Source organism: Haemaphysalis longicornis, unplaced genomic scaffold, assembly GCF_048455015.1.
Source record: "Haemaphysalis longicornis isolate Haplotype H1 unplaced genomic scaffold, Haemaphysalis longicornis Haplotype H1 scaffold_1, whole genome shotgun sequence".
In the NCBI taxonomy this organism is placed as follows: Eukaryota; Metazoa; Arthropoda; class Arachnida; order Ixodida; family Ixodidae; genus Haemaphysalis; species Haemaphysalis longicornis.
The window spans coordinates 312,708,786-312,735,290 of NW_027526203.1; the positions used below are offsets into that span (position 1 = coordinate 312,708,786).

Sequence of the window (26,505 nt, forward strand, 5' to 3'; positions counted from 1 at the left end):
GTAGAGCATAGAAAGCTTTATGAGAGATTTGAGATAAAGGTTGGATCCTCTAAAACAGCCGGGCAAAGATGAAGGGGGTAATCACGCTTGGAGAGAGGAAGCGAATACCGCGGATTAGAGAAAAAAAAAAAACATACTGATGTTAGGGAACATCGCAGCTAACATAAAGAGCAGGAGGGGAATTTAGGTAGGAATGCCAAGGACGGGCCACGGGTGGCCCACACGAGGAACTGACGAGATTCGGTTTCAGGGATTTTTATTATGCTTTAAGTATGCGGACGGAACTCATTGGGTGAGCACTTCGCCCGGAAGTGAAAAACAAATTGACGACGACGAAGACGACCATGATGACCATGAAGATGACCACGAAGGCGACCGTGCCCCCCTTACCCAATGCCCTGCTGGGCCTGTAAGGTACTTTGAATAAATAAATAAATGATGATGGTGATGACGACGACGGCGAAGATTATGGTGATGATGATGATTAGTATTATTATGAGAATCAGATACAATTTAACTAGTCGGAACCGTTAATTATTTAAAATCTAACCGCGCAAAAGAACGAATACAAGAGAGGGCACAGTTGTGAGCGTGCGCTCGTCGGTATCCTCTCTTGCACTCGTTCATTTCCGCAGTTTAATTTGCATCATGGGCGATGATGAGGATGAGCATTCAATGACACGTGGTATTTGTTAGAACGCGGTACCACTAAATGGCCCGCATTTTTAATGTCCAGTGTCCGACACGTCTTCGGCAGTGGTTCCTTACGAGCGGGGCGTTTTTCTTTATCCAGGAGCCCGGCAACTGAGCAAGGTAAAGAGGTTCTTGACTACCCTGCAGCAGTTCGCCAGCGATGTGTCACCCGACGTAGGCGAACGGGTTCATGGACTGATTTTGGGACTTGTGGTAAGTGCTACAGCCATTTGTAAAGTGCCCGGGGGAAAGGGAGGGGGGGGGGGGTGCGTGGTTAAGCCAATGGTCCAGTGACAACACACTGATATCCCAGCCTCGTTGTGCACCTAAACCATACATTGAGCTTGATGTTTCTCAACGTCTAAATTCACCTCAAATTATTCAAAGTGTCTGTGTATCCCAGAATGAGGTCTACCCGTGAGTCCAGCAATTATTTCTTTGATTGTCTAGTACGAAGGTTGTATGCCCGACAGATTCGGCTTGCAAAACGCGCATGCGTCGTACGGTTAGGGTCGCGTGTCTTCGGTACATACCAATAAGCAGTGAAAGGTAATCCATGACTTCATGTAGCGCAAAAAACGGACAAGGACAGAATGAGGCGTTTTTTGGGCTGCACGAAATCATGAATTACCGTTACCAACTAGCGAAAACCCAAACTCTGCTAAACTGAAAAGTAACTAACAATTACGTTTGGTACAAAGCTGGCATTTTTATGCTTGATCTTTGCTAAAATAGGGCCGGGCTACGGCAATGCCCTTTATTTTTACGGAAAATAAGCCGTAAGGTGTGGCCTTATTGAAGAATCTCAGGGGAGATGAGCGCGCTCTTTGTTAAATCAAATTGTGTAGACAGGCTCATTTGGTGCTCTCTCTCTCTCTCTCTCTCTCTCTCTCTCTCTCTCTCTCTCTCTCTCTCTCTCTCTCTCTCTCTCTCTCTCTCTCTCTCTCTCTCTCTCTCTCTCTCTCTCTCTCTCTCTCTCTCTCTCTCTGTCTGTGTGCGTGTTTGCGTGCGTGCATGTGCGTGCATGTGTGCTGTGTATGTCTGTGTGTGTGCTTGAGTGCAGGCTTACGTTCGTTTGTTTGTTTGTTTGATGACGATGATCCTTCTCTTCCCCAGAGTTCCACAATATCGATCGAGGACTTTCACCACAACATTCAAGATGTCACCAATTACCCACTTCGTCCATTCGTGGTTCCATTCCTAAAGGTAAATTGTCTGCTCGTGTTTCTTTCTGCCTGGGGTGGTGGCGCACTAGCTATGTATCATAAAAGCATGACGCACGGTTTTGAAACCTGCACTTATTAGCTCCAATGGTCACTCTAGTGACCGATGATACGTCACGAGCTGATTTCAATTTTGCCTTAATATTCACATGAGACGGTTGCGTGGCCGTTCGAAGGAATATTACCTCAGAAAAAAAAGAGGGAGAGAGGCTATGGCGGGAACAACCAAATTGGTCACTGCAAAATTGAGTGACTAAACAAAATATAATGCATGTGTACGCACAAAAATGAGTGTAGCCCACCTCTGATTGAACTTAGCAAAGAGGAAAGAGCTATGCTACATTCTAATTAAAATACCGCGTTAAGCTCCAACGCTGCCAGCTATATTCTCTATGCTCATCCAGATGCGCTTTTCGGGTGAGCAGAGGGAATAGAAATGCAGCGACACAGATGAATACGAGCCATCATTTTATTAGTGTACAAGTCCAGGCTTTCCATTATGGAACTGTAGTTGTACTGAGAGGCACCAGAATCAGGACGCCCAAGCCCTCCTTATCCACCGGGGCTTTTCGTTCGAGGCTGTATCGGTGCTCAGCGGGATCAGGCCACACGAAGTGAAGGGGATCATCGCTTCAGCGGTGCGACAGAATGTATGATGTTAAAATACCGCTGGAATTACTAGAGGCGCCAGAGACATGAGTGTGCTCCTTTGAGGACTTTTCTCGTGCGTAACCGCGTGGAAGGGAGTAAGTGACGCGCGAGAATAGACTTAAAAGCTTCCTGTCACGCTATTCTTTCGCCCCTTAAATCATAGCGATTGCTCGAACGCACTTCCGGAAGGGAAGAGGCAACGTCTCCCTTTCCTCCTTCCATGCGCCATGTGAATTTGCTGTCTGTTCGGAGCAATAACTTCTAGTGCATAGGCAGTAAGTTTGAAAACGGCGTTGAATCAGAGTAGGGAAGCAAATGGCGGCCTTTGCACTCCTCTCGCTGATGTTCCATGCTGGGGAGAAAAATTCCCATTTGTAGGTTCAGAAATTCCCTATTTTAAGCACTTTTTCCCGGCAGGTTTCTCGAAAATTTTCGGCTAATTTCCCTGCATCCTTTTTTTGTAGCTGATATATCTTTACGTGGATTTCCGTTCGGTTTAGGGCATTAGCCAGCGCCACCTATGTCTACTTTACGTAGCCTTCTAGTCTTAGACGCTGTTTAGAAAATCAGAGTTTCAGCGTGAACTAATTTCCAATACATCTGCCACTCGGCAGCATTTGACTATGCATTTCATGTTTTGTACCAAACAGCATATTTTCTTTGCATGCCAAAGCTCTAAATTAAAACTGCCCGTATGGAAAAGAACAAAACATTGTTGGGTAACTGAGGTAACTTTAGCTCAGCGCAGGTACTGCTTTCGCCATCTCTCGTTGACACCACGCAGACTAAGGCGCACCCGAAATATTTTTTGCGTATCTTGCGTAGGTATACATGCGAATAGGAGCACTGTACTTCAGCCTTTCAGCCGCCGCCGCTTCACGCTTTACTCGCCCTTTCTCATGGAGTATTCTTTCATCTATGCTTCCTCCTGTCTTATGAACTGGATTGGAAGCGGTCTTGGATGATTGCGGCTTGCGGGAAGACGACACCGGATATTTGAACATAATTCTGACGAAGTGTCAAGGGAACTTTTTAGAGAGACAACAAAGTAATACAGGATGCGAGGTCTCGTTTACTCACATTATTTTTATTTTTTTTGGTCCACTACTCCTAAAATTTTCCGAATCAACCAAAGATTCCCTTTTTCCCCTTTGGCCAAAATTAGTCAAAAATTCCCAGAAAAAGAGAAAGTTCCCCGCACGGAACGTCACTGACACCTCTGGAAAATGTAGTATAAAAAATTACCTAGCTGGCTTGGTAAGGGAGGAGGCTCTATAATGTGTAAATGGGGTACTTCACCCAGCTCTTTGGAGGGCTCACTAATGCGAGGCACGGTACGCCGAGGGAGATCACGATTCACCCTTCGTTCTTAGCTGAGACGCACACATACACCAATACCTTTGCCAAGTACAGCTGAAATTCTTCCAGCGTTAAGAAATGGAACAGTATGGGTGGAAGCCGCATGGTTAGACAGCTACACGTGAATCGCGTTTGGTTTGCACGCGTCCGAGTGTGCACGTCCGGGTGGCAAGCGTCGGTGGCGAACCCACTGTTGCAGACAGCGGTGGCCCGCTTTCTGTGTTCGCAGTCGCACCTGCCGCTGCTACAGACAGAGCTGGTGCACTACGCCCGCGCCGCCAAGCAGAGTCCCGCGCAGTACCTGCGCCAGCACGAGCAGCTCGTGCTCGACCAGCCGGGCGGAGAGCCGTTCGAGATCTTTCAGCCGGACGCCAAAGAAGGCGCCCCCCTCAAGCGGAGGACGCCCCCCGACGGGTACGTGTGGGATCATCTCTGTTCTGCTGGGGCGCCCACGATAGGGGGAGGGGGTGGCCGCGATCGAGCTGAGAAGCTCGGAAGAAGCGCAGATTCCCCACAACATAATATGCACCGAACAAGGTGCGGGTAAAGAGAGTAAAATGCGGGTTGTCAAGGAAAGCGTGGCACAACACGTCGACACTTGCAGCCCTGTGCTGTGTCCCGCACGCGGTCTTTTATTCAGTAGCAGCAGACCAATGTAAGGTCGGAGTACGGTTCCGGCATACCGTCGTCGCAGTGTTTCTGGAGCTTAGGGTACGTCACGGAAGGATTAACGATTTTGACTTTCTTTGAGTCTAATATGGCGTTTTCAAACTCTGGATGCAAAAAAAAGTACGAATCAAGGACATTTTGCGCTTTCTTAACGAAAAAAAAAGGGTACGAAAAAAAAAAAAAAAAAAGCAGTTTTGACTTGCCGCTTGTGCGCAGCCGGCCGAAGGAGAACGGCCACGCGGCGTCTGCGTCCGGCACGGCAGCTACGGCCCTCCAGGAAGAAGGCGGACCTCCGGCGGCCAAGCGCCACCAGCCGCTGTCCAGCAGCCCCGGGGCGGCGCGGCTCAGCCCCGGAGTGGGCGCTCACGCCGCGCACCCACCACCACCGCCACCGGCCGCCTTTCGCTTCGAGGACGCCTCGGGGCCGCTGTTCCGGGACCGCTACGACCGCTACGACCGGCTCGACAGGGACTTCTACAGGCCCTGTTACGGTACGTGGCCCCCAACGTGTGCCTTATCTCTGCTGCGGACAAATGTGCCGTCCATCTGTGCGAGGCACCACTGGCGAAAGTCGTTTCAGCATACCGTGCACTGTACAAACCCACGCAGGAAAACGTCTGGCAGCCCCGTGTTGAAGGTCTTATGCGTGGAATGCATCTCAGCGAGCGTAAATCCGGCCCCCGATTACAGTGTGCAATTAAAACTGGAAGCACAGTTGATTGACCGAGAACGATGGAGCGCACTGCGATGGGAAGATAGCGGAGTGACATCGACGCCGAAGCGAATGATGAGAGCCGCATGCAAACTAGCAACTAAGCAAAATTCTCTGAGAGAAATCGTGGACTTGCTAGCGAAGGAGAGAAACGCAGCAGCATTTGGGACTGTGTCGAACGATCAGCGGCGTAATCGTCCACTTCTGCATATCCCCGTCATTCGAGACGCTATACGCATCCACCCTGTATTACCAACTTGGGCGAGCTTCCACATTGTCAGAAAATCAGCGCGGTGAGCACCTTTTAAAGCAAAGCTTTCTAGCTCTACCAGTCAACGGTTCTTTCGCGGCATGCGGGACAACAAACTCCCAACGCGGTGGAGGCGGCGGCGGTGGGTAGGGTGGGAGGGAGGGGGGGCGGAAGGTTTCACTTACGGAGCGCACTGTAGATGGCACGGCGAATACCCAGCGTTCCCTGCGCGGAAGTGGCTGCTCGCCGGCGGCGGCGTCGGCGGTATATGTGCCTAGAATATGCTGGCTGTATATTCTAGGCACTATAGCGGTACGGCGTTGTCGTCTGCTTTAGCGACGGTTGTTTTGGGCCTCTTTTGGGGCAGCCTCGCGTCCATTGCGCGCTGCCTTCGCACGGCTTGATTAACTTGATCGACAGCACCTCCAAGGTAACCCGCACCCGACGGCATTAAGTGGTCGTACGGCAAACATACGTTAAGGATTGGTTTGCAGGGCGGGAAAACAAAATGTACAAACCACATAAAGATACACATCTGTCCGCTAGAGAAACGCTACCTTTTGCGCACTGCTTGCCATGAATGGGACTTCGTTTTCTAAATTGGTGAATACCAATTCGGTTGTGTTTTTAAGAGGTATTACAAAAGGCGAAAGTAGCTACTGGTTCTGATAAATAGCGATTATAAAAGTTCCCTCAGCTTTCTCGCAATTCTCAAACTTACTAAACTAACTAGTGTAAATCGGTATAAATGGGAATAACTAAGCTTACATGCTGAATTTTTTCGGTGTCTGCGCTTGTGTCGCGTGGTGGTGTAGCCCCAAGCTAGCACATCAGGATGGCTAGGTTCCGCTGTCTCACCCTTCGAAAGACGCTCCTCTTCGTCTTCTTTCTGCCGACTCACGGCCGGGCTACAGCGGCGGCGTCCGCCGCTCTAGCCCGGCCGTGGCCGACGCTGCTGCTGCGTTCGGGACGCCGCCCCCTCGAATTCCAAGTAACGGCTAGCAGAATCTCTGATTTCCCTCTTTGTAGATCCACGTGTGTGAATTCAAGTGGCGTCGCATGGGGAATTGTTGTGGGTGTCGTTTAAAGCTTTGCTTTCCAACCACCTTCACAGCGTAGATTGGAGCCAATTTTTTTCATCATATAAGAAAAATATGTATACACATGCTCTACGAAGGGGTTGCAGGAAACAGAGGCGGAACGGGCTCGGGCTGTCGGCGTCTAATGTCGGCGTTGTAATCGTCGTCTCATGTAGTCACGGTACTAAAAGACCGGGACACTCGTTTACGCCTCGCGCTAGAACGTTTACGCCTCGCGCTAGAAATGCTCCACTATGCGAAAGACCGTCATTGTTGTTGTCCGGCACAGAAAATGGCTGCCGCTGTACACAGTAAATGCAAACACAATTGAGTTCGTGTGGGCTTTGAACCCGGGTCTCCAGAGTAGGAGCCGGGTGCGTTACCACCCCGCTACATCCGCAATAGGCAGTGGTGGAACAAAAGTTAGAATAGGGCGGGCCGCGTGACACGTGAATGTGACGGCACGTGAGTAGAGCAGGAGCACAGGTTTTCCCAAAGTTTTTTTTTTGGGAAAACTATGGCGTGTGTTACCAGCCTGCTTATTGAACCAATTTGAGCCAAAATACGGAAAAAGCACGAAGGCAGGACGTAAGTGCCCCCGCGGATTTTTTAAAAATTCTTATTCATATGCCTCAATATGTAAATTGCAGGGCCGTATGGCCGCGGAGAATTATAGAAGGGGATTGAAGGAAAAAAGTAGTCAGATGACCTCGTACATACAATATTTTTACGATACTAACGAGCCCCAATTCGGACGCGCAGCTAAGTTTGCGTAGAAAAATTCGAAAAAAATGACCTCACCCTGAGTACACCGCGCAGGTGTAGAATTGGATTTTGGGAGGAGCTCGTGTCCATGGCAATTCTGCTGGAAGCTTTACAGCCGATTTCGGCTTTTAGTCCGATTTTACTGATTATGAGGTGTGACGCGCCGAAGCTACACAGGCGATGAGGCACGCCGTAGTGGAGGGCCCCGGATCAATTTTGACCACCTGGGCATCTTTAACGTGGGCCGACTTCTCGAACACAGGGGCGTTTTCGCTTTCCGCCTCCATCAGAAAAGCGGCCGCCGCGACCCGGAACCAAGCCCGCGTCCTTGGGTTCAGCAGCACAATTGCTTAGCCATTTAGCCACCGCGGCATTGAGCCCGATTGTAACGCGCACGCAAATCTGAAGGAAATTTTAGCAAAAAAGGGCGTGCGTTAGAATCATGCAAAGACGGTATGTTTGACAATGTCACGGCAGCGTCGGCCGGATGGTCCATCGGCGCGTATCACTGGACAGCACGCGGACATGGGCGTGAGGACGGGCGCACGCAGACGAGTTCGTTTTGCGGTTAGCGGTAGGCGCGAATGGGCCTAGAATATGAATAATATGAATAAATGTGAGCAGCAGAGGACAGTGTCGGCGGCGAAGTTGACATTTCAAGTCTGTCAACTTAACGGCCAACAACAGCCGCGGTGCGGCTGTCACTTCATTTTACCCGTGTGCTCTTCTCATGATTTTGAAGCTTTACAGTCTCGATCTCGCTAAGCTTTCTAAACGGGAATGTATCCTGTATAATTCGGAAAGGGGACCCTACCTTAAGTAGGTTACAAGATCAGCACCCTGTTGTGTGTGAGCAGCCTCAACATAATTCTTCTTGTCTATTCTGATCCCTCGGTGGTGTTATACGAACTGTTTGAAAACCCATGTCCGCGTTGTCCCCTGTGCTCGGGTGTAAACCAGAACTGTTTTCTTTTTTTAGGCATGTTGCACCGGGACTATTCCGAGGAGAGGGACATGGAGGACGAGTGGAAGAACATCAACACGGTGCGTACACCTCGTTGTTCTGCTGGACTGGCTTTGGTCAAAGCTTTCGTAGCCTGGAGCGGCTATTTGAGGTTCAAAAATGGATGCAGAGAACGGAGGAGCTATGGTGCGCTGTGGCTGCCTGTACGCATTACCTCAGCTGAAGGTCGTGATGTCTCAGGTACAGGCTGACAGAAAATTTATGGCGGGGATGGTTCGATTGAACAGTTCAAAGTGCAGCGGGTACCCACGATGGTAGCTCAGTGGTCAATGCCTTCCAGTGCCCACTACGGGGACACGGTAGTTCGATCTCCGGCCGTGGCAGCTACTTCTTATGGATGGCAAATATATTGGTCGAAAGTGTCGTATACGCGATGTTTAGTACATGTCTGAACTGGATGATACACAGTTTTATCAGGGTGCAGAACCGGTCATGGTAGGGCGCCCGGAACACAGTAGATGCCCCTGAACATGCGCAGGACCGGTTTCGTCCATTCTGTGCACGTACAGTGGAACCGGTATAATGCCATCTACCGTACCGGTTCTCCGCTATGCTCTGTCTAATAAATGCGTCCATATTCGTTAGCCTCGTTGGTCGCGGCATCTTACAGGAAGCTTAGCTGCCCCATATGCTCAGCAAAGTAAATACTACAAACTCGCTAACAAGGATGTTCTTTTCTTCTTGCACCTGCCTGCAATCCTTGCCGTAACTCGTGTCTACATGTGCGTCACTTTCGACCGCAAAGGAGGCACAGCGAACATATCGCTACTGCGTTGGCTGGCTTTCTTTCAAATGAAGCAGTCATTCTTTGGCGTGATCCTTAAAAGGGGCAATTGAGAAAAAGCAATGACGAGATTAAAAATCTGCTGGACGCAGGTGCTCTGCGAAGCCATTCGCGCAACACCGCCCTGTGCATGGTGAATGCTTGCATGCGCGAAGAAAACGGGCAGAGTTTGATACGAGCCTTCATGCACGATATGCTACTCTGGATTTTTGAAGCCCCGAATAGGTGTGCACAAATTTTTGCATGCGAAGTGCATTATCATCACAGTTAATGGTGCGGTGGTTTTGTGATCCCTCCCTCGGTTGTTCAAGCCTCCATGGTACTGTTACTCATGGTACTCGTGGGCTAGTACTGATTGAATTGAAACGTTATTTCTCTCTTGCTGTGGTACAGTAGAGAGAGGACGCACGGGAAAAAGCTGCAAACAACGCAGCTTGAAGACCCCATACGCCCAACCCGACAGCTTAGTTCATACACATATCGCTTCGTACATTGCCCAAAGCACAATTTTAACGTCTACGTAATATGTCAGTCGCTCAGAAGGATCAAATAAAATCACAAAGCACACTTGCACGAGAACAAACAAAATAAAATAAACACAGGCATAAAAATCATAGCACATATCTTAAAAGGCACAGCATAAAACCCAAAATAAAATTCTAAAACACAGCACGAGGGGTTTGCTGTTCGCGCAGTTTGCTGCTTGACAAACATTTTAATGCAGTCTCATAAAGATAATTCACAGTGATTCGAACAGGTAAAGAACCGTATACAATTTTTTCTTTGAAGTTTTTTCGAGGCAGATATTATTACTTTCAAGACAATTTAGATACAATGGTAAAATATAGCACAAGGACTGTAGTCTATAGTTAGTACGGAAAAAAGGCAGGAACCACGCCAGGCGCTGGCGTACGTTGTAAGAAGTGGCATGGCGTGTGAGTTGAGGCATGGAAATAAATGATTCATTGTTTCTTGATATTGCATTCTTATACATAACTACCAATCTAAAGGCGTATAAGGTATTAACTTTAATTACATGATATTGTGTGAAGTGGCGTTCGGTGTGTGCATACCATGGTATATTTACAATTAGTCTAACTGTTCGTTTTTGTGCTGCAAGGAACTTTTGAATATTTTTCTTTGTTGTTGTTCCCCACACAGTATGACAATATGTTATGGCTGGAAGCAAGAAAGCATTGTATATAACTAGCTTCACTCTCGTTGGAAGAGAGTACCTGTGTTTACATATTACACCGTTTATTTTATTCATTTTATTGCGTATTTGGTTGATTTGTAGACCCCAGCTGAGTTTCTGAAAAGACTACGCCTAAGGACTTTATGTTTGAAACAATATCAATAACTATATTTCCATACACCAGTTGAATAGTATCACGTATAATTTTGTTTTTCGCTCGATATATTGCAGCTTTTGTCTTGTTGGTATTTATTTTTAAGTAATTTTTTTCGCACCACTGTCGAAGGTATTCGAGAAATTGATTGCCATATACTGACAATGTTGATTCTGTGCTCTCCGAAACTATCATGGTGATATCATCCGCGTATGCTATCATGTTACCTGGCAATGAACTATAAAAGATATCATTAATATATAATAGGAACAGCAAAGGTCCTAAAATACTGCCGTGTGGTACACCAGACAAGATTGGTTGCATGTCTGAGAAGACGGCGGTATTCCAAGTATGATCGTATAAGACTAGCAACCGAGCCTCTGATGCCGTAATGAAAACGTTTGTCCAACAAACTTGTGTGACAAATTACATCAAATGCCCTTGAAAAATCTATATATATCCCGAGAGCAAGTAGCTTGGCCTCAAATGCCTTAATTGTTGTTTCTTTTTGTTTCAGCAGGGCAGTCTCTGCTGATCTGCATTTCCTAAAACCGAACTGACACTCTGAAAGCACGGAGTGCTTGGATAAGAAATTGTTCATTCGGATGTAAATGATCTTTTCTAAGCCTTTTGATAATACTGGAAGGATCGAAACTGGTCTATAATTTGAAAAATCAGAAATGCTTCCACTTTTATGTATGGCAACATATTTCGCAATCTGCATTTGTCTTGGAAAAATCCCAGTACCCAGTGAAAGGTTATTAATGAAAGCCAACACAGGGGCTAGAAGGTCGATCACATATTTGAATGGCTGAATTTGAAAACCATCGATATCCTGAGCCTTGCTAAGTCTGAGATTTTTGTAGAGCCCGTTCCTCATTTTACCTTAAAAGGTACTTTTGTATTGCGTGTAACCTGGCGGTATGACTTCTTTCATTTCCGCTGTGCTACCGAGGCATTGGTTTTATTAGCAGCATTCCAGTTTCTGCAATTATCTTCCGTAGGGTGGTAAGCGGGTCTTTTTTGTTTTGAGGATCGGATTACTCCCTCCTGTTTCCAATGATATAGGCATGCGCGTCATGAGAATTCCTAGTCCGCACTATTGCTGGTTGTTCAACCAATGGCGCGAGTTGACCAGCAAGCGGAAAGCACTGGTTGTGTGCCATATTGCCGTAGCGCGTGTGGCCAGCGCCTGCATTGTTGCTGCAGATGCTGAACTGCATCCTGGGGATGGTGGAGAAGACGAAGCGCGCCATCGCCATCCTTCAGCACCGTAGCCAGTCGGAGCGGCCCGACTACCCGGCGTCTGTGTGGACGGGCAGCCGACGCCACATGGACGTCGACTACGACCTCAAGAAACGGGACCTCATGGCCCATTACAAGTCGGCCGCCGAGATTGACCGGGTGTCCGAGGTGCGGCGGCGTGCAGGTGAGCGCTTCACGCGGGAAGAGGCTCCATCGACGCCGCGCTGCGGCCCATACGTGCGCAACATGCCGACGAGAATTTTTCTTCTTCCCTACACTGTTCTTCCTCTAAACTCGCAGCTACCGCTTGGTTACCGCCTAACATGTGTCATTTCTGGCGCAGAGGCGTTAACACCGCCCGTACATGTTTGTGCACCGTGATGTATGGCATCCCAAAATGTGACCATGTAATGGGACTGACGTTTTCTGCTTCCATAAGCAACCGCTACTGCCAACGAGAATTTAAATTCATGGCCCTGCAATCTACCTATAAACACTTGTTTCTACACTTTAGCATTCGCGCAAGGGAATTTTGGATTAGTATTATGTATAACAGCCGCGATGCTTATTGCCGGAATGTAATTTGTTTGATAGTATGTCCACTAGAACAACAGTTACGGCTCGTATTCATTGCCGTAGTGGGAGGGCAACAAGCAGTCACAGCGCAACAATCCTCAGCGCGAACTGTCCTAAATTTTATGCACATTTCCTATTTGCAAGCATTACTGTTTGTAGAACAGTTACTCCAAACGAGATGCGTACGCTTTACTTTTTCGTTAAAATAGGCTATGCAGCGCGTGTTTTTAAAGAGATGTTGGTATAACAGAAAAATTGCGCAACTTAAAGCTTTCAATTTTAAGGCAGAATCCACAAACTTAATTTCGCTGGACGACAGTAACGCTGAAAAGCTGTGGCGATTCGCCAGTATATGCTTCTCATGTAGAAGCGCGTAAAATGTCAAACAGATACATCGCGAAACGTAACTTTTTTCGTACGTTGATTGAATGATTGATTAATTAAAAATCTTTACGATCCACGGCAGTACGTTGGTATGACAGCGCAACCGCCTGAATACACCAGGCCGGGCCGAGCGGGGTGCGAACATGTCAGGGCAGTTGTCATACGTTCCTTCAGGGCTAGGGTTCCATTCGCATAGCCTGCTGAGTGATGGTAAGTGGGAGGAGGCTCTGAGGAATGTAAATGCGGGAGGCGGGCCTTTGAGGGTGCCAGGAGTTGTTTTTGAAGAACTTACTTGAGCTCGATAAAGTAAGCCATTTCCACGTCCTTGGCGTCAACCTATACAACCTAGCTAGACAAGATGGATCCTTCTTCAGAATAGACGCGTGGCCACGCGGCTAGCCAAGCTCAAGGATGTATACATGGTACAAGTCCCCATGTTTCTCGCACGAGTGCGGGAAACATTACTCCGATTCCTCCCATCACTTGGCCAGGCGCTCAGGCAATTTGTGTGTGAGCCTAGCGGAGCAGAACGGTTTGTTCCCTACTAAAAGCGGGATGCGGAGAGGGATTTCCTTACACTTCAACCACAGTTGTGTCAGGAGGCGTCTAGAGAGGGGGGGGGGGGAAGGGGGGGGGGGGGGGGGAGCACCGTTTTAGGTATGTCTGGAGGCCGGAGTCGTAGCGCATAGGCGAACATGTTTGCTTGCGCATTACCTCACATTTTAGCGCAACCTACTGTCCACATAATCAACAGTGTCGGCAGATCATTAGGTCAGCAAATATTCAGCAGATAAGCAATGCAGTGCCTTGTTGTGGGTTGTTGAGTGCAATCTTGCCTCAGGCTTCTTGGGGGTCAGTGAATACAAGAACTGGACACCAAGACACCACAGTTTTGTGAGGAGGAATCGCCATGATAAGAAATTGCATGGGAAGGTTTAATGCGGTAGGCAATGCGCTCCCGAGTGGCGCGCACTTGTGCTGTGGTCTTGGCCGAAGGCGGATTACTCGTTCTGAGTAACCTGGTGGCGGGCCCCGCAGAGGAAGCGGTGAACGAGGTGAAGCGGCAGGCGGTGGCCGAGTTGCAGAAGGCCGTGTCCGCGGCCGAGTCCAAGGCGAGTGAACTGGTGGCCGCTGAGCGTACCAAGATGGAGCGGCTGCTTGGCGAGGCCCGCCGACAGGCCGCCGAGGAGGCGTTGGCCGCCGTCAACCACCAGGAGGACTCCACCGAGGTGAGCAGCTCTGGCTCCCTCCTCCCGGTTGTCACAGAACAACGGAACTTCGTAATCTCGAAGGCGCAGCTCGAATTGTTTGGCGGGCGATGTTGTTTTGACGGGGCCAGAAACCTCTGCGGACCCGTCACAGTACCATCACAGTCGGTGACTGAGGTAGGAATAACTGGAACGCTTCTTTTCCATAACCTGATAGTCTGGGCCGAGCATCAGTTGGGCGGTATATACATAGTTATTTCCCCCCAAAAGCACAACTTCCGAGTGCTTTTGGGGAGCATGACTCCGATGTTGAGACAGTTGCATTAAGAAAATATATGCAGCTCGTCCAGTTTTTTTAACCTTTTCGTTTTGTCTTTCGCCCCATGAAGCAGAACTGCTGGAACTGCGGACGCAAGGCCAACGAGACATGCAGCGGCTGCAACGTGGCGCGCTACTGCGGCGCCTTCTGCCAGCACAAGGACTGGGAGAACCACCACCGAGTCTGCGGTCAGCCGTCCTCCAGCCCGAGCAGCAGCGGTGGCCCGGTCGGCAAGCGCAGCCCAACTCCACCCCGGAGGCTCGAGGCCAAGGTGGACGGCCGACACTAGCCACAGCTACAGCCGCCCCTAGACGCAGTGGTAACGGGGTCCCCGACTGAGTGATGCTGTCAGCAGTTATAGGATGGTGACGTCATATGCCTAGTTCATCGTCCTGGAACAGAATATGCGCCAGAAAAGGACACTGGTTGTTCGCGGTTATAACTCGACTTATACATGGCTGAAAAAAACGCCGCAGGAGCAAGGAAAGAGAAACTTTTCCCGCAGCACACATAAATGGACTACTCCGATTATTGTTCGCTATGTCTCATATATATCCTCAATATAGACAATGTTTGTTGTTGCTTTGCTAGTCTGCCGACTGTTGGGAATCGTTTCTGCTCACTCACAAAGAAAGCATTATCCGTTCTTGCTTGTACGACAGCAGTGCATCGCAAGTAACCACACAAGGTGCTGACATTTCAGTTACCGCAGGAATGCAGATAAACTTGTCGCTTGACCAAAACAAGCAAATGTATTGCAACAAAAACTCTTCAATGGAGCACAGCATGTGCTGAATCTCACGTTTTATCTAGGCGGATTGGAGTTATATAAATACAGTTCCGACAGTTCGCTGGGCCATGTCGAGGTCACTCTCCCTTATTTGAATTAAATCGAGATTCATTTGTTAAACTCCGACAGTATGGCAGTTGTAATAAAAAAAAATAAGTGGAGGCGATGGCGCAGAACGGGGACGCCATTATGAAGCAGATACGACGTGTGTTGTGTATTAAATCGTAGTTTACCATGTCAAACTAGTTGGCCCCTCAGCACCCTTCACAGGAGTGAAACTGTGGACACCTGCATGAGTCCTACTTGTGTAGCGCCTCCATGCTTTGGTAACCGAGCGTCAGGCACAGCCTTAAATGGGCGTCCGGGGTGCCGGTGTTGTCATGGGTACGGAGGTGAACCAGTCGTTTCCAGGCCCAGCGACTGCTTGACGCGTATCTCTACCCTATCAAGTGTATATCCGTGTGGTGCCGGTGTACGGGAGAGCGGGCCCGTGGCCCGTTCCGTCCGCTGATGTTAGTGTTCTGGCCACGCCGAACTTTCTGTGAAAGACGCGCAGCCGTCATGTAGACCCTATTCCCGCTGCGTGGGCCGCACCTTTGTTCCTGGTGATTTATGTGCATGTTTATGCAAAGTAGGGAGTTGGCAACTAGCTGTCTGTATATTTCAGCTCTTCCCAGTGATACATAAGCCAAATGAAGCATCCGATGAACATGCGACGTCTTATTTGTGAGCGTGGAAAGCAAGCGGAGCTTGTCCTTGCTTCGTCTTTCTTGTCTCTGTGTTTGAAGATGTGTATGTCAATGAAGTGACTCTGAAGCTAGTCATATCACAGCCTTGACTGTTAACGATGCTTTCATGAGATTTTGAGTGTACGTTCTTTCGTTGATATCTTATAAATACACAAAGATCTGCTAGCGTTTTCTCGTATTGTGTCCCCTCAACTTCCTTTCCCTCTTTTTTCGCGTATTTCCAAATAGCACCCGCAGTCATAGAGTCGTTATTTGCTCGCTGCACTTTTTCATTTGGTACCTTTTTATCTATTGACACTTATTGCTAACAATCATGCTCATTGAGGGAACGCCGAAATAACTATTATTTAGCGCACGATGGTTTTAAGTACATAAGTACATGGCAGGGCCGCCATGGCAAGCCTGATACCATGGGAACAGTTTATCTCAGACCGTTGCAACAAAGGGGGGAGCGGATAGCGGTGGTGAAAATTGGTCTGGCCCAGCATACGATATTCTCCACACGCTTCTAATCAATCAGTGCGCTAGGACAACGTACCCATGTTGGAACTTATAACATGACCAGATAAGTGATTGTCGTCGTTGTGATAACATTTTCTTCTTACCATCACATCCGTTTTGTTCAATATCTGCTCTCAAAATTTAAGGTGCTAAATAGAAGGCTTTTGTAGATCAAATACCGAAGATAACGTTACAGGTATAGGTTGCATTCACTGGTGCGGCTCGCATGCGGGCAACCGTGTGTGTATGCCGTCACTGGTTACGGCGGGCTCCGTGAGATCGCGGTACTTGTCCCTGATAAGCCCTTGACGTGTGTTTGATGCTCCAAACTGTCCCCCACCGAACGCAAAGTAATGCCTCGACTCCAATGTGAGTGTGATTAATAACATATATGTTGACACCACCACCGATAATCGGGTTGAAACGGGGCAGAAGACGCACGCCGGTGTTTTTTTTTTTTGTGAGGTAAGGGCGCAGTGGCACCAGCCGCGCCATGTCGGCGCAGGCATGGCTGTTTCCAGTGTTGCCAAGCGAGGGAATTGTTTGCTAAACTTTTTAGTCAATACCATCTATACTACCTGATCGCTACGATTTACACGGAGTGAGCATATGTGAGATTGGCAACTGTCTGGTTTTTATAAAAGGTTTCCGTTCACGCCATCTAGTCCAGAACACTTCAAAATGAACAGCGAGGTGATGTCCACCTGACGCACCGAAGACGGTCTTGTTAAGCTTGTAAGAAAATGAAACATTTTTTACCTTCTTATTCTCGATTTTATCAGGAAGGCACCTTCTGCACTTGCCATTCACTTCTGAAACGAGGCTGTTTTTCTATTGCCTTCTAAAAGATTTTTATCGACGCTTTGCTCCCGTATGTGTGTATTCTAGTCGGTAACGTTTTGTCTGGCCTGTTGTCACCAGATATCAAATTTTTCTATTGTATGTTTAAGAAGCATCGCAAGTTCCCTGCATCCTAGACGCGCATTTTTCCGCCAGAGGAAAATGTCTGCTCCACATGCTCGGGGGCCAGAAAGGGTGAGACATGTTGAGAATAGCTGCTTTAGTCCGTGGTTGCTCAGAACTTAAGCAACAGACCATTATACTTCTGGCATGCGGCTTCTGTAAGCATCGCACTGCTTATATAACGTAAAAATAGTCGCGTCAACTGCCAGCAGCTTGGCCGTCATCTTCTAAAGGATCTGCCTTAGTCAGTGGCTCTTTTTTTTTTATTGCTTCGGGTTTTTATGCCCGGTGCCGTGGTCAGCATTCACTAAATGTTCTCACAAGATCATAACCCGCACAACCTGCAAACATGTTTCAGTAGTCGCAGATAAGCAAAAATAATCCGTCTGAGGGTCTCGACAATTGCGAGAAAGTAGGGGCAGTGGGTAACGTCCCTAGAGTAGTAGAATAAAAAATACCGAGGTACATGAGAAGCACAGTTCTAAAACTTTCGTGAGGCTGTTTCGCCACAGCGCACCGAAATGACTGATCGGTGGAGCCAATGGGTTAAACCAGATGAATCACGAGGACCGGCTTACGAGTTGGCTTTTGATTCAAAGCGCGCGCTAACAGTGTGAGTTGCGATTACTGCAGTACAGATCTCACTTTCGTGTCGGATTGTCTGCTATTCTTGTCAATGGCGCTCTTTGTTTGGCGCTCTTTGCCCATGTCGGCCTTGCGCCAATAAAATCAAACCATCATCATTATTCTTGTCAATGGCCGAGTAATTGTCACAATAATTTGGCAGCCGAAAAACGAAAGATTCGCAGGTCAGAGATTAGTGCACCTCTGGTGGGTACACCACCTTAGCCATCAGTTTAACGTCCTGCATGCGTGCAGTTCATCGAAGTAATAATGCTCATTTGAAGACGGAACAATTTAGTTTGTGGCTGGTCCATAAACTTGGCGTCGTAGGCGATAACGGTGGCAGGGGCAGACCTCATCCTGCTTACAGTATGCAAAACTTCCTTCTACGCTTTGGAGGCTAATATCGCTCTTGACGAAATGCGCAGGCGTTTTGAGGTCAAAATATGGCTAAATAAAAACGAAATGCGATTGCATTTTGATCACCTAAAGCGTGCTTTTCGAAACAAGGAACTTGCGGTAGCTTCTGAAGATGTAAGTGTTGCGGTTCTTTCTGCGTGGTGCAGAGCTGTACAGTGGTGTTTTTGTGTGTGGTGCTCGAGAAGGAGTTGGTCACGTGAGCCAATGCTTGGATGCGTCTGTGTATTACCGGTAGTGTGCAATGAACTGTCCGGTGTACCACTGGTAAAACAAGAACGGGTGCACAGTGTTTGCCAGTCCCGAGAGAGCTGTTTCCAGAGCTGCCTGTTGAGAAGAACGTATGATATACGAGTAGCAAGCTGGTCCACACAGCCATCGGCGAGTCCTCGAGTCCGCGATGCAGCGACCGTGAGGACGACCGTACGCGACAGGCAGGAATGGCCACTTCTGTGCGCGAGGTCCTGAAGCTTTTGGGAGCCGCATCATTTGCTCCTTCGTGTGCACAGAATTGCCGGGAGAATGCCCGTTAGGTCTGCAGCACCGTGATCGCGATATACGCGCAAGCGTGAAAATTCCGCACGCTTCGACTTTGCACCTTTTGGGCGTACTCGGGAAGCCTGGAAGAGAACACTGCTACACTTGACTGTACACTTAGGACCGTGCGAAATGTGGTGCCACCAGGCGAGCTAATCGCCGCGGGCGCCGGTCGCCCTTGCGAGCGCGAACTTGTTTATCGCGGCTTCTCGCGAGGACATCTGCTGGACTCGCTTGACGGCGTTCCCCAGACTTTACCAGCCTGCTGGCGCACGCCGGCTGCCCAGTGTGCTCAAACGTGCGTCGATGTGTAGAGCGCTTTTGCCTTGCTCCTTCTCTCCGCCGATCGAAACTGTGCTTGCGCGTTTGACACGTTTTTGCTTCTGCGTTTGTGAGCATTTAATGGGCTAAGGAAAAAAGCGCATGTTGTCAAAGACAGGAATGCCTAATATATATGTAAGAAACTGACGCCGCGCACGCATCTCGTGATGCCTACTCTTTTACCTGTAGTTGTTGACGTGCTCCCTGGATGCTATTTTTTGCGTGTGTGCGTGTGTGTGGATCAGAGAGTCTCATTACTTTGCGTGAAGCGAACACAAGCTGCACGGCTGTCAGCGGTACACTACCGTGATCGCGCACAAGACATCACTTTTATTTGAGATTTTTTTGGTACCTTTTTTCTAGCAAGCCGTAGCTGCATGTTTTTCGTCATCGCCCAATTTCTTTTTTACACTTTATGGGTTCCGAGTCCTTCTAGAAATAGTGCCCACTAAGCGCATTCAAAGCGTCACGAGTTACACGTTCATCCGTAGGAATCTGGCTTTGGCTGCAAAATATTAGGAGGGAACTAGTCAGCAAACATTGCGGATAAAGCCTGCACCACCAGGTAGGGCAAGGGACTCGCCTTTGGCGGACCGTCACCTTAACGTCCTTGCCCCATCATAATTCCCGGCTTATGCCAGGGCATGACTCAGCTCTGTATTCGAGCTCTCGTGCGCCGGTGCCGCCACAATGCACGCACGCACCAATCTCCGACAGACCTGCGAGAGTCAAGGCCCAGCGTACAGCTTCATTTTACTGTGTAATTTTCGCTGTACCAGTGCATACTATACGTTAAAAATCAAATCATATGCTGAACATAATATTTCGCCCAATTAGGTGTGATGACTTGGATGATTGCTTATAGGGATGCGTTGTGAAGAAGCAGGCGCACGCGAATATTTAAGAATTCGTGCCATTCGCACCGAAATTCAATTTATATCGAAGTAGCGATTTTACTTGACGGCATTTTTAACTTTTGCCTACGCTTCTTTACTACCAGGTGACCGTATGAAACACTATATAATGAAGTGCCGTTTTTGGACGGACAAGCTCCGCGTGTTGGCACCATGGAATCGACCTAGAAATTTCCGTAACTTCAGCTGGTTGGTCGAGGGCGCGGAAGTATATGATATAAACGCGGGCATGACTATAAATCTAATAAAGTTGCCTACGTTATGTTGCCCAGTCGAGGAGTCCCATGGGAACCTCTTATTGTTTATACTATTGCCGGCCTAATTAAATGCTAGTTAAGGTGCATTCTGTATGTTCTAGTCGGATTGGAGGTGGTATATTGGTCAGTGTTAGACGTGACTTATTCAAATGTTTTTGCAGTAGCAGTCACGTGTACATAAGAGAGAGGAGGATATGCTCTTTGTTCAGACAAAACTGACCGTGGAACCCACGCTGTGGCAGGAAGTGCATGAGGCGCATTCTTTACTAGCTCCCGATTTCATTTAGCCACACCTAACGAGCACAGCTATCATTGGCACGATGGAGTGCATTCAACCGCGAAAATAATGATAGTCAGCCTGGGAACCAGTTCTGAGAACAGCGGAGGTCGTTCCTAGTCATCTCGTTTCGCCGTCGTATGCGTGAACAAAGTGGGCCAAGTGCACGCTGGTATCTAGTCCCGTTTGGTCGCACCGCAATCAAAACCCACAGCTGAAGTCCTTAGCTCTACTCTTCCGCTCCGGGATTTCTTTCCCTTGTCCCCAGAGGATGTCGCTGCGAGTCAAGGCACGCATTTTGAATAGTTTCAATATCAGGAGAATTCTGTTGGCTTTGTCCCCATCCTGCCGTTTCCAAAGATGATGACCGAAAGTCCTCGCACACTCGTCCGCATATTGTTGAAGCATGTTAATGGTTCATGTACGAGCGCCTCTATTGACCGGAGCGAAGGACATCGACATATGGATGAACGCGCTGTAAAAGCTTAAAGAAACCAGTCGTAGCTCTCTATTTTGCTGTTTTGTATGTTTATTGCTTTCAATACCGCAGCCAGTGACTCCAACGCGCGTGGGGCATGCCAGCTCGCTGAAGTAAAATTCGTTACAGGCGAAGCAACAAGTCTATAAACCATTAGGCTGGGCGTAACTCGGTAGTTAGACCTGCAGAAGCGCCATGGTTCTGCCGGGGCGCTAAAAAAACACTGTCACTTTTTTTTTTTAAATGAGATCTTGAATGTATCAGTGTGGGGGCTAAGGAATAAAAAACAACAGCGCTTGTGCAGGAGTGTTCGCATGCTTATGGCACTGTTAAAAAATACACTGCCGCCAGAATCTCGCTGTTTTTTTTTTACCTCAGAAGTAGCGTGCCCTTCAAATCCAGTCGTCTAGATCGGTGTTTTGGCGAATGTAATCGGGTTTGTTTACACTCCAGTCCCTGGCTCCAACCGTAACTGGCGACGATTTGATTTCTCGTTATAATCTAATTCTTGTTACTTTAGCCAACCGACCAAAAAACTTCGCTCGCTTTTTACGTGAATTCTTCTCCCATATTGTGGTCTGTGCATTTCAGTTGTTTCGTACCTTTGTTGTACCTTGTGTCGTGAATGTACTGTCCATCTGCTCCCGCGTCCGCACGGAGTTGCGGCCAGAGTTGACTCGTGTAACGCCAAAAAACACGGAGAACAGCCTTCAAAGTGCTTCGTGGCGTATTTCCCCCCCAAGTACATCATGGCCAGAACGTTCTCCGAGTCCGTGAATCACAGTGCCACATTGCAAGTCCCGGGGCGTCGCGTGAGCGCGGCGCACCCTTGTACATTGTGTTCTTCATCTCGTTCACCGTCTACCTCCTCGAGCGTGTCTCTGGGTGCTGTATCGATATGTCTGCCTTTATTTTCTACGTGTTCGCCACTTGTGTTAGAGTTGCGCCAATTCACGCTGTCAATTGCTTGATAGAATCATTCGCGTACAAAGTATGCACATACACGAGTAACAGAGCAGTCTGTATCACATCGAGTCACCTTCCGTGAAACGCATTGGTTCCATGGCGATTATTGTGTGTAAAATACGGCATACGTATGTTACCCTGCCGCGGTGGCGACAGCAACTTCAAAGACGGCATGGAACCGTGTTGTTGAAGCCGTATTACATGTGACACTTTAATTTAATTGAATAAACGCTTCTATTGTGCCCTCGCCAACTTGTGGCCTCGAGTTTCTTCCTCTGGCATCTCTTGCGGTCAGATTATACAACGTGTATCCTCGTTGTTAGATGCAGCTATAACCAAGGTATCTGTGAGAGAAAAGTGATTTTGCTTGTCCAGTTTCAATGCATCAGACCTCGTCATCGACGTCGATGACCACTGCAACGGACGCTGGTACTCCCTACGTGACGGACAGTGCTCGCTAATTGGAGGCAGGTCCTACGAAAGACCAACTTGCTTCCATCAATTGATCGCTGTTGGCGTTGACAGAAGCCTACAACGGATATTTCGGTTCTTCTACAACTAAGCGCGCAAAAGCTAAACGCCCAAAAGTTACCAGAAACTAGAAAAAACTGCCCATCCAACACTGAATCAAAAAAGGCGGTGCACAAGAGGCACGCGCCCAAGGGGCGCAGGACACATGCCTAATTAGGGTGGCCGGAATAGCTGTGAGGTTGTTTTAACGTAGTATATATGCAAGGAGTGTACAGTTGCCTTCAAAAACATTTCGAACTATGTTTCGGGAATGTAAACATTTTTTTCTACAGTAGTAGCTTCCCGCCAACTACTGCAAGCCTGCAAGCGGTTCTTCTATTGAGGACTACCTTGAAGGCTCACAAGGGAAGGCCTTGTGTCCTTCGCCCCCAATGGCGATGCTTAAAGTGATGGTCCCGTGTTTTTATTATATTTTACAACACTTGTGCCGTTACTGTTACCTCAGGTACTATTACTTGTACTATTACTTCAATAGTCGCCATTCTTCCATTGTTTCACCATATAAGTACTTTTGATTCATCATCACCAGCAACATTCCCTGGCACCGGCATGTTGATAAGGTTTGTAGCAAAGCCAACCGCATGCTGGGGTATTTGCGACGAAATTTTTCATTTTAGTATTCGTAACTTTAATTACTCTTTACAAAACTTTATTTCGCTACCAAATTCTAGTAATGTTGGCTACAAACTAGAATACCCGAAATCTCGTGCACACCGAAATCTCGTACACACGGGTGTTTTTGCTTTTCATCTCCATCAGAAAAGCGGCCGCCGCGGCCGGGAATCGAACCCGCGACCTCGTGCTCAGCAGACCTTATGCAGGTACTCCAGGTGCCCTAGCGTTACTTCAATGAAACAGTCCTTACCTTTCCAAAGCTTTCTTCCCACCGCAGATGATGCGTCTTTGGCTTTTTCATAAAATCGACCACTACAGCCCTTTTTCAGAGAACAGCTTATTCCTCAGCGGTTATACATATCACCACGCTTTCACCATGGTTTCGAAGTTGGTGTGCCGCCTACTCATACTAATCTTTATAGCAATACAAGTTCAAGTTTTGGGGGGCTTTCAGAACTATCCGAAGCTACACCTGGGCTACCAGGTGCGCCGTAGTGGAGGACGACGACATAATTTAGACGACCAGCTTTGAATTTTAACGTGCACCTAAATCTCGCGTCTGGGTGTTTGTGTTTTTGGCCTCCATAACAAAAAAAGGCCGCCGCTCAGCAGCCGAACGTCTGAGCTACTCGAGCCACACCGGAGGGTAACTTTATGGCAATGCATTCACCCCTAGCGTGAGCAAGGACTGGAGACACCTTTTGGTCGAGTGAATTGATCACGTTCACCCACATCTTTCTCTAAATCCGTTGACATTTACATTTTAAATAATAAAGTGAATAAATAAATAAATATTCTCAAGTACAGAGAGAAACGATATATTAGATAGGTTTTCTGATATTCGTTCACAGGTATCTCCAAGTCCAGTATTTCAGGACATGGCATTACTTCATGACTAATTACTCTAAAGTTGTTTATTGGGCAGTATTTTCTCGTACAGTTAACATGAAAGGGGAAAGCTTGTTTTGAGTTCAATATTGGGATGAACAGATCTTTATATAAAAGGGGTTCCGGGGGGATGGATACCATTGGGCCTAACTTCATGGCACCAACTTTTGATGACTAGTTACGCGGTAATCATAGAAAGCTCTGCAAAGTCAGCTTGCACAATTAATATTTAAGGGGAAATATTTCCGTAGAGAAACATGGCTTTTATTAGAGAGTCGTGCCAGGCTTGGGACAGGCCGGAGCAACCAAGGTCCGAAACCTCTGAATGTGGTGCCTTCTTGGAACGTGTGCGGGAAAGGAATATAACGGGAAATACTCCGCCAACCTGAGATACATGGACGACACTTTTCTGTTGCGCAATTCTTGGGAAAGCCCACAAGAAAGTAAAAGTGTATCTACGAACTTTGAGATGGCAAATCTACGGTAACATCTAACAGACGAAGACAGAAAGGCCCCAACGAAACAGCGGAGAAAGCGGAAGAATTCGCGTACCTTGGGGTAATAGTGGGCCTGCACCCAACTCGTGTGACAAATCAGAGGGAGATCCCCAGAATACTTATTTCATTCAAAAAGGATACCTACAATACATGCATATGAGAGGTGATTAGCAGCGAGACAAAAACGTGCAGTCTTACGAAGCACCCTAAAAGGTCCCTGAAAAGCACAAAAAACATGGATATGTTGGGGTAGAAAGAGTACAAATGCAGTTATACGCGCATTCTTCCCTGGTGAAATTAAGACGATACATAAGCAAGCAAACAAACGATAGAGGAGTCGGAGGGCAGTCGGGTGGACTCAAGCAAGCAGCAGAGCAAGAAAGCAGGGCAAATTGAGTATCTGCGATGGTGGAGGACAATGACGGCTGGCGGCTGCTTCCATGCTTGTGGCCTCCTTAGTCCCTGGTAAGTCTATCGGCGACACGAGCACTATTGTTTGCAGTAACGGCGCCAAATCTGAGGAGCTTCGACTACAAGGACAACCTCGGAAGTGTCCCTAAAATGCTAAAATGTCATGCGCCTGCCTTACAACGCGATTAAAACATGTTAGCGGTAAAGGACTCATAAATGAAAGAAACAAATCCAGATCGAGGGAAAACACTGACTGGACGGTATTACATTCGAAACTTTGACCCCTCGACGTACAAGGTTGCAATCAAGCCTCGGGAGCGCTTCTACATTTCCTCGCTTCCAACGAAGACATTGGAAAAGACACTCGTCAGCTGCCTAGGAACATCTGGTTTTACCGGCTACGCGTACCACAATCGCACCAACTCAATATCAGTATGGTTGCCATCTCTTGAGGCTGTCCAGCGATTGTGCTCCCTAGATTGTATTCCTCTCACGCCTCAAAAGAGCGTGTCTATACAAGCCTACCTGCTATCAGGAACTGACATCAGGCGCAATGTCGTTTCCGGCGTGGACCCAGGAGAAAATCCAGAAGACCTCCGGTCTGGCATCCGGTGCGCCACCCACCAGGTGCTACTTGTTCGGTACATGGGCTACGGCCGTACGTGCCTTGTTACTCTACGAGGCCCGCTGGAGCCACCTGACCGTTTCCTGTACAACGGGTGCGTACTTCGCCCACGTCCATACGAAGCCGGAGTGGTGCACTGTTATCGGTGCTTTCGTCAGGGACACATGAGCAAGTCATGCCCATTCCCTGCACCAGAACCACCGGCTACCGATGCATCGGAGCCACCAGCTACGCAGTCGGCTGCATCGCCGCAGACCGAGTTTCGGTGTGGTCTGTGCCGCACAGATGGCCATGCGATCACGGATAAAAAATGTCCCACTAAATGCAAAGCTATTCGTGCTAAGCGAAAGGCGTGGCGGCGCCAGTCTGGTCCCAGCGGAATTCCTACGTTTAACCGGTTTGGTTGTTTGGAGGATGAGGAGCAGGACACAATGGAGGAAGACAATATGGATCCTCCGGAGAGCGCCCAATCTGTCACTACAACATTGTCCCGGCCGTGCTCCGGCGCTGCTGCCGCCAGCGGAATAAGCAAAGTCAAAGTGAAAAGGAATCTCTGGATATGGACAAGCTGGTTGAGGTAGACCATCAGTTGGCCCTCCTGCAAGCTGAGGTCACGAAGCTCACCCAGCACCGTGCTCGTCTAATTCGTCGCCCGCAACGCCAGCAGCCTCCACAACAAGGTCATTTCAATCAGACCCGTTTCTCGCCCTCCAGCCTGACCACGGCAGAACCAGTCTCCTCTGCCCTTAACCACCAAGAACTCCTACACTTTGTGGTGTAGTAGCTACAGCAATTGGTGTCGGTGTTAGCAGCCCAACTCCATTATGCCTCAACCACAATACTTAGTGCAGTGG

General features: G+C 48.3%; 1 protein-coding gene across 8 annotated transcripts in view; it reads left to right on the top strand.

Moving 5' to 3' along the window:
• Nvy (CBFA2/RUNX1 partner transcriptional co-repressor nervy) overlaps window positions 1-22,331 on the top strand; it is a 172,362-nt gene extending 150,031 nt beyond the window's left edge. For 7 of the 8 annotated variants that reach the window (XM_077681887.1, XM_077681843.1, XM_077681855.1 and 4 more), the window contains 8 exons: window positions 794-906; window positions 1,810-1,899; window positions 4,156-4,340; window positions 4,812-5,086; window positions 8,381-8,445; window positions 11,768-11,987; window positions 13,802-13,992; window positions 14,361-22,331. In XM_077681887.1, the coding sequence (XP_077538013.1) occupies window positions 794-906; window positions 1,810-1,899; window positions 4,156-4,340; window positions 4,812-5,086; window positions 8,381-8,445; window positions 11,768-11,987; window positions 13,802-13,992; window positions 14,361-14,579 (1,358 nt within the window). In that variant the 3' untranslated portion in view covers window positions 14,580-22,331. The remainder of the gene's footprint in view (window positions 1-793; window positions 907-1,809; window positions 1,900-4,155; window positions 4,341-4,811; window positions 5,087-8,380; window positions 8,446-11,767; window positions 11,988-13,801; window positions 13,993-14,360) is intronic. The other variant, XM_077681849.1, reaches the window with a different exon arrangement.
• Window positions 22,332-26,505: the final 4,174 nt, after the last annotated feature.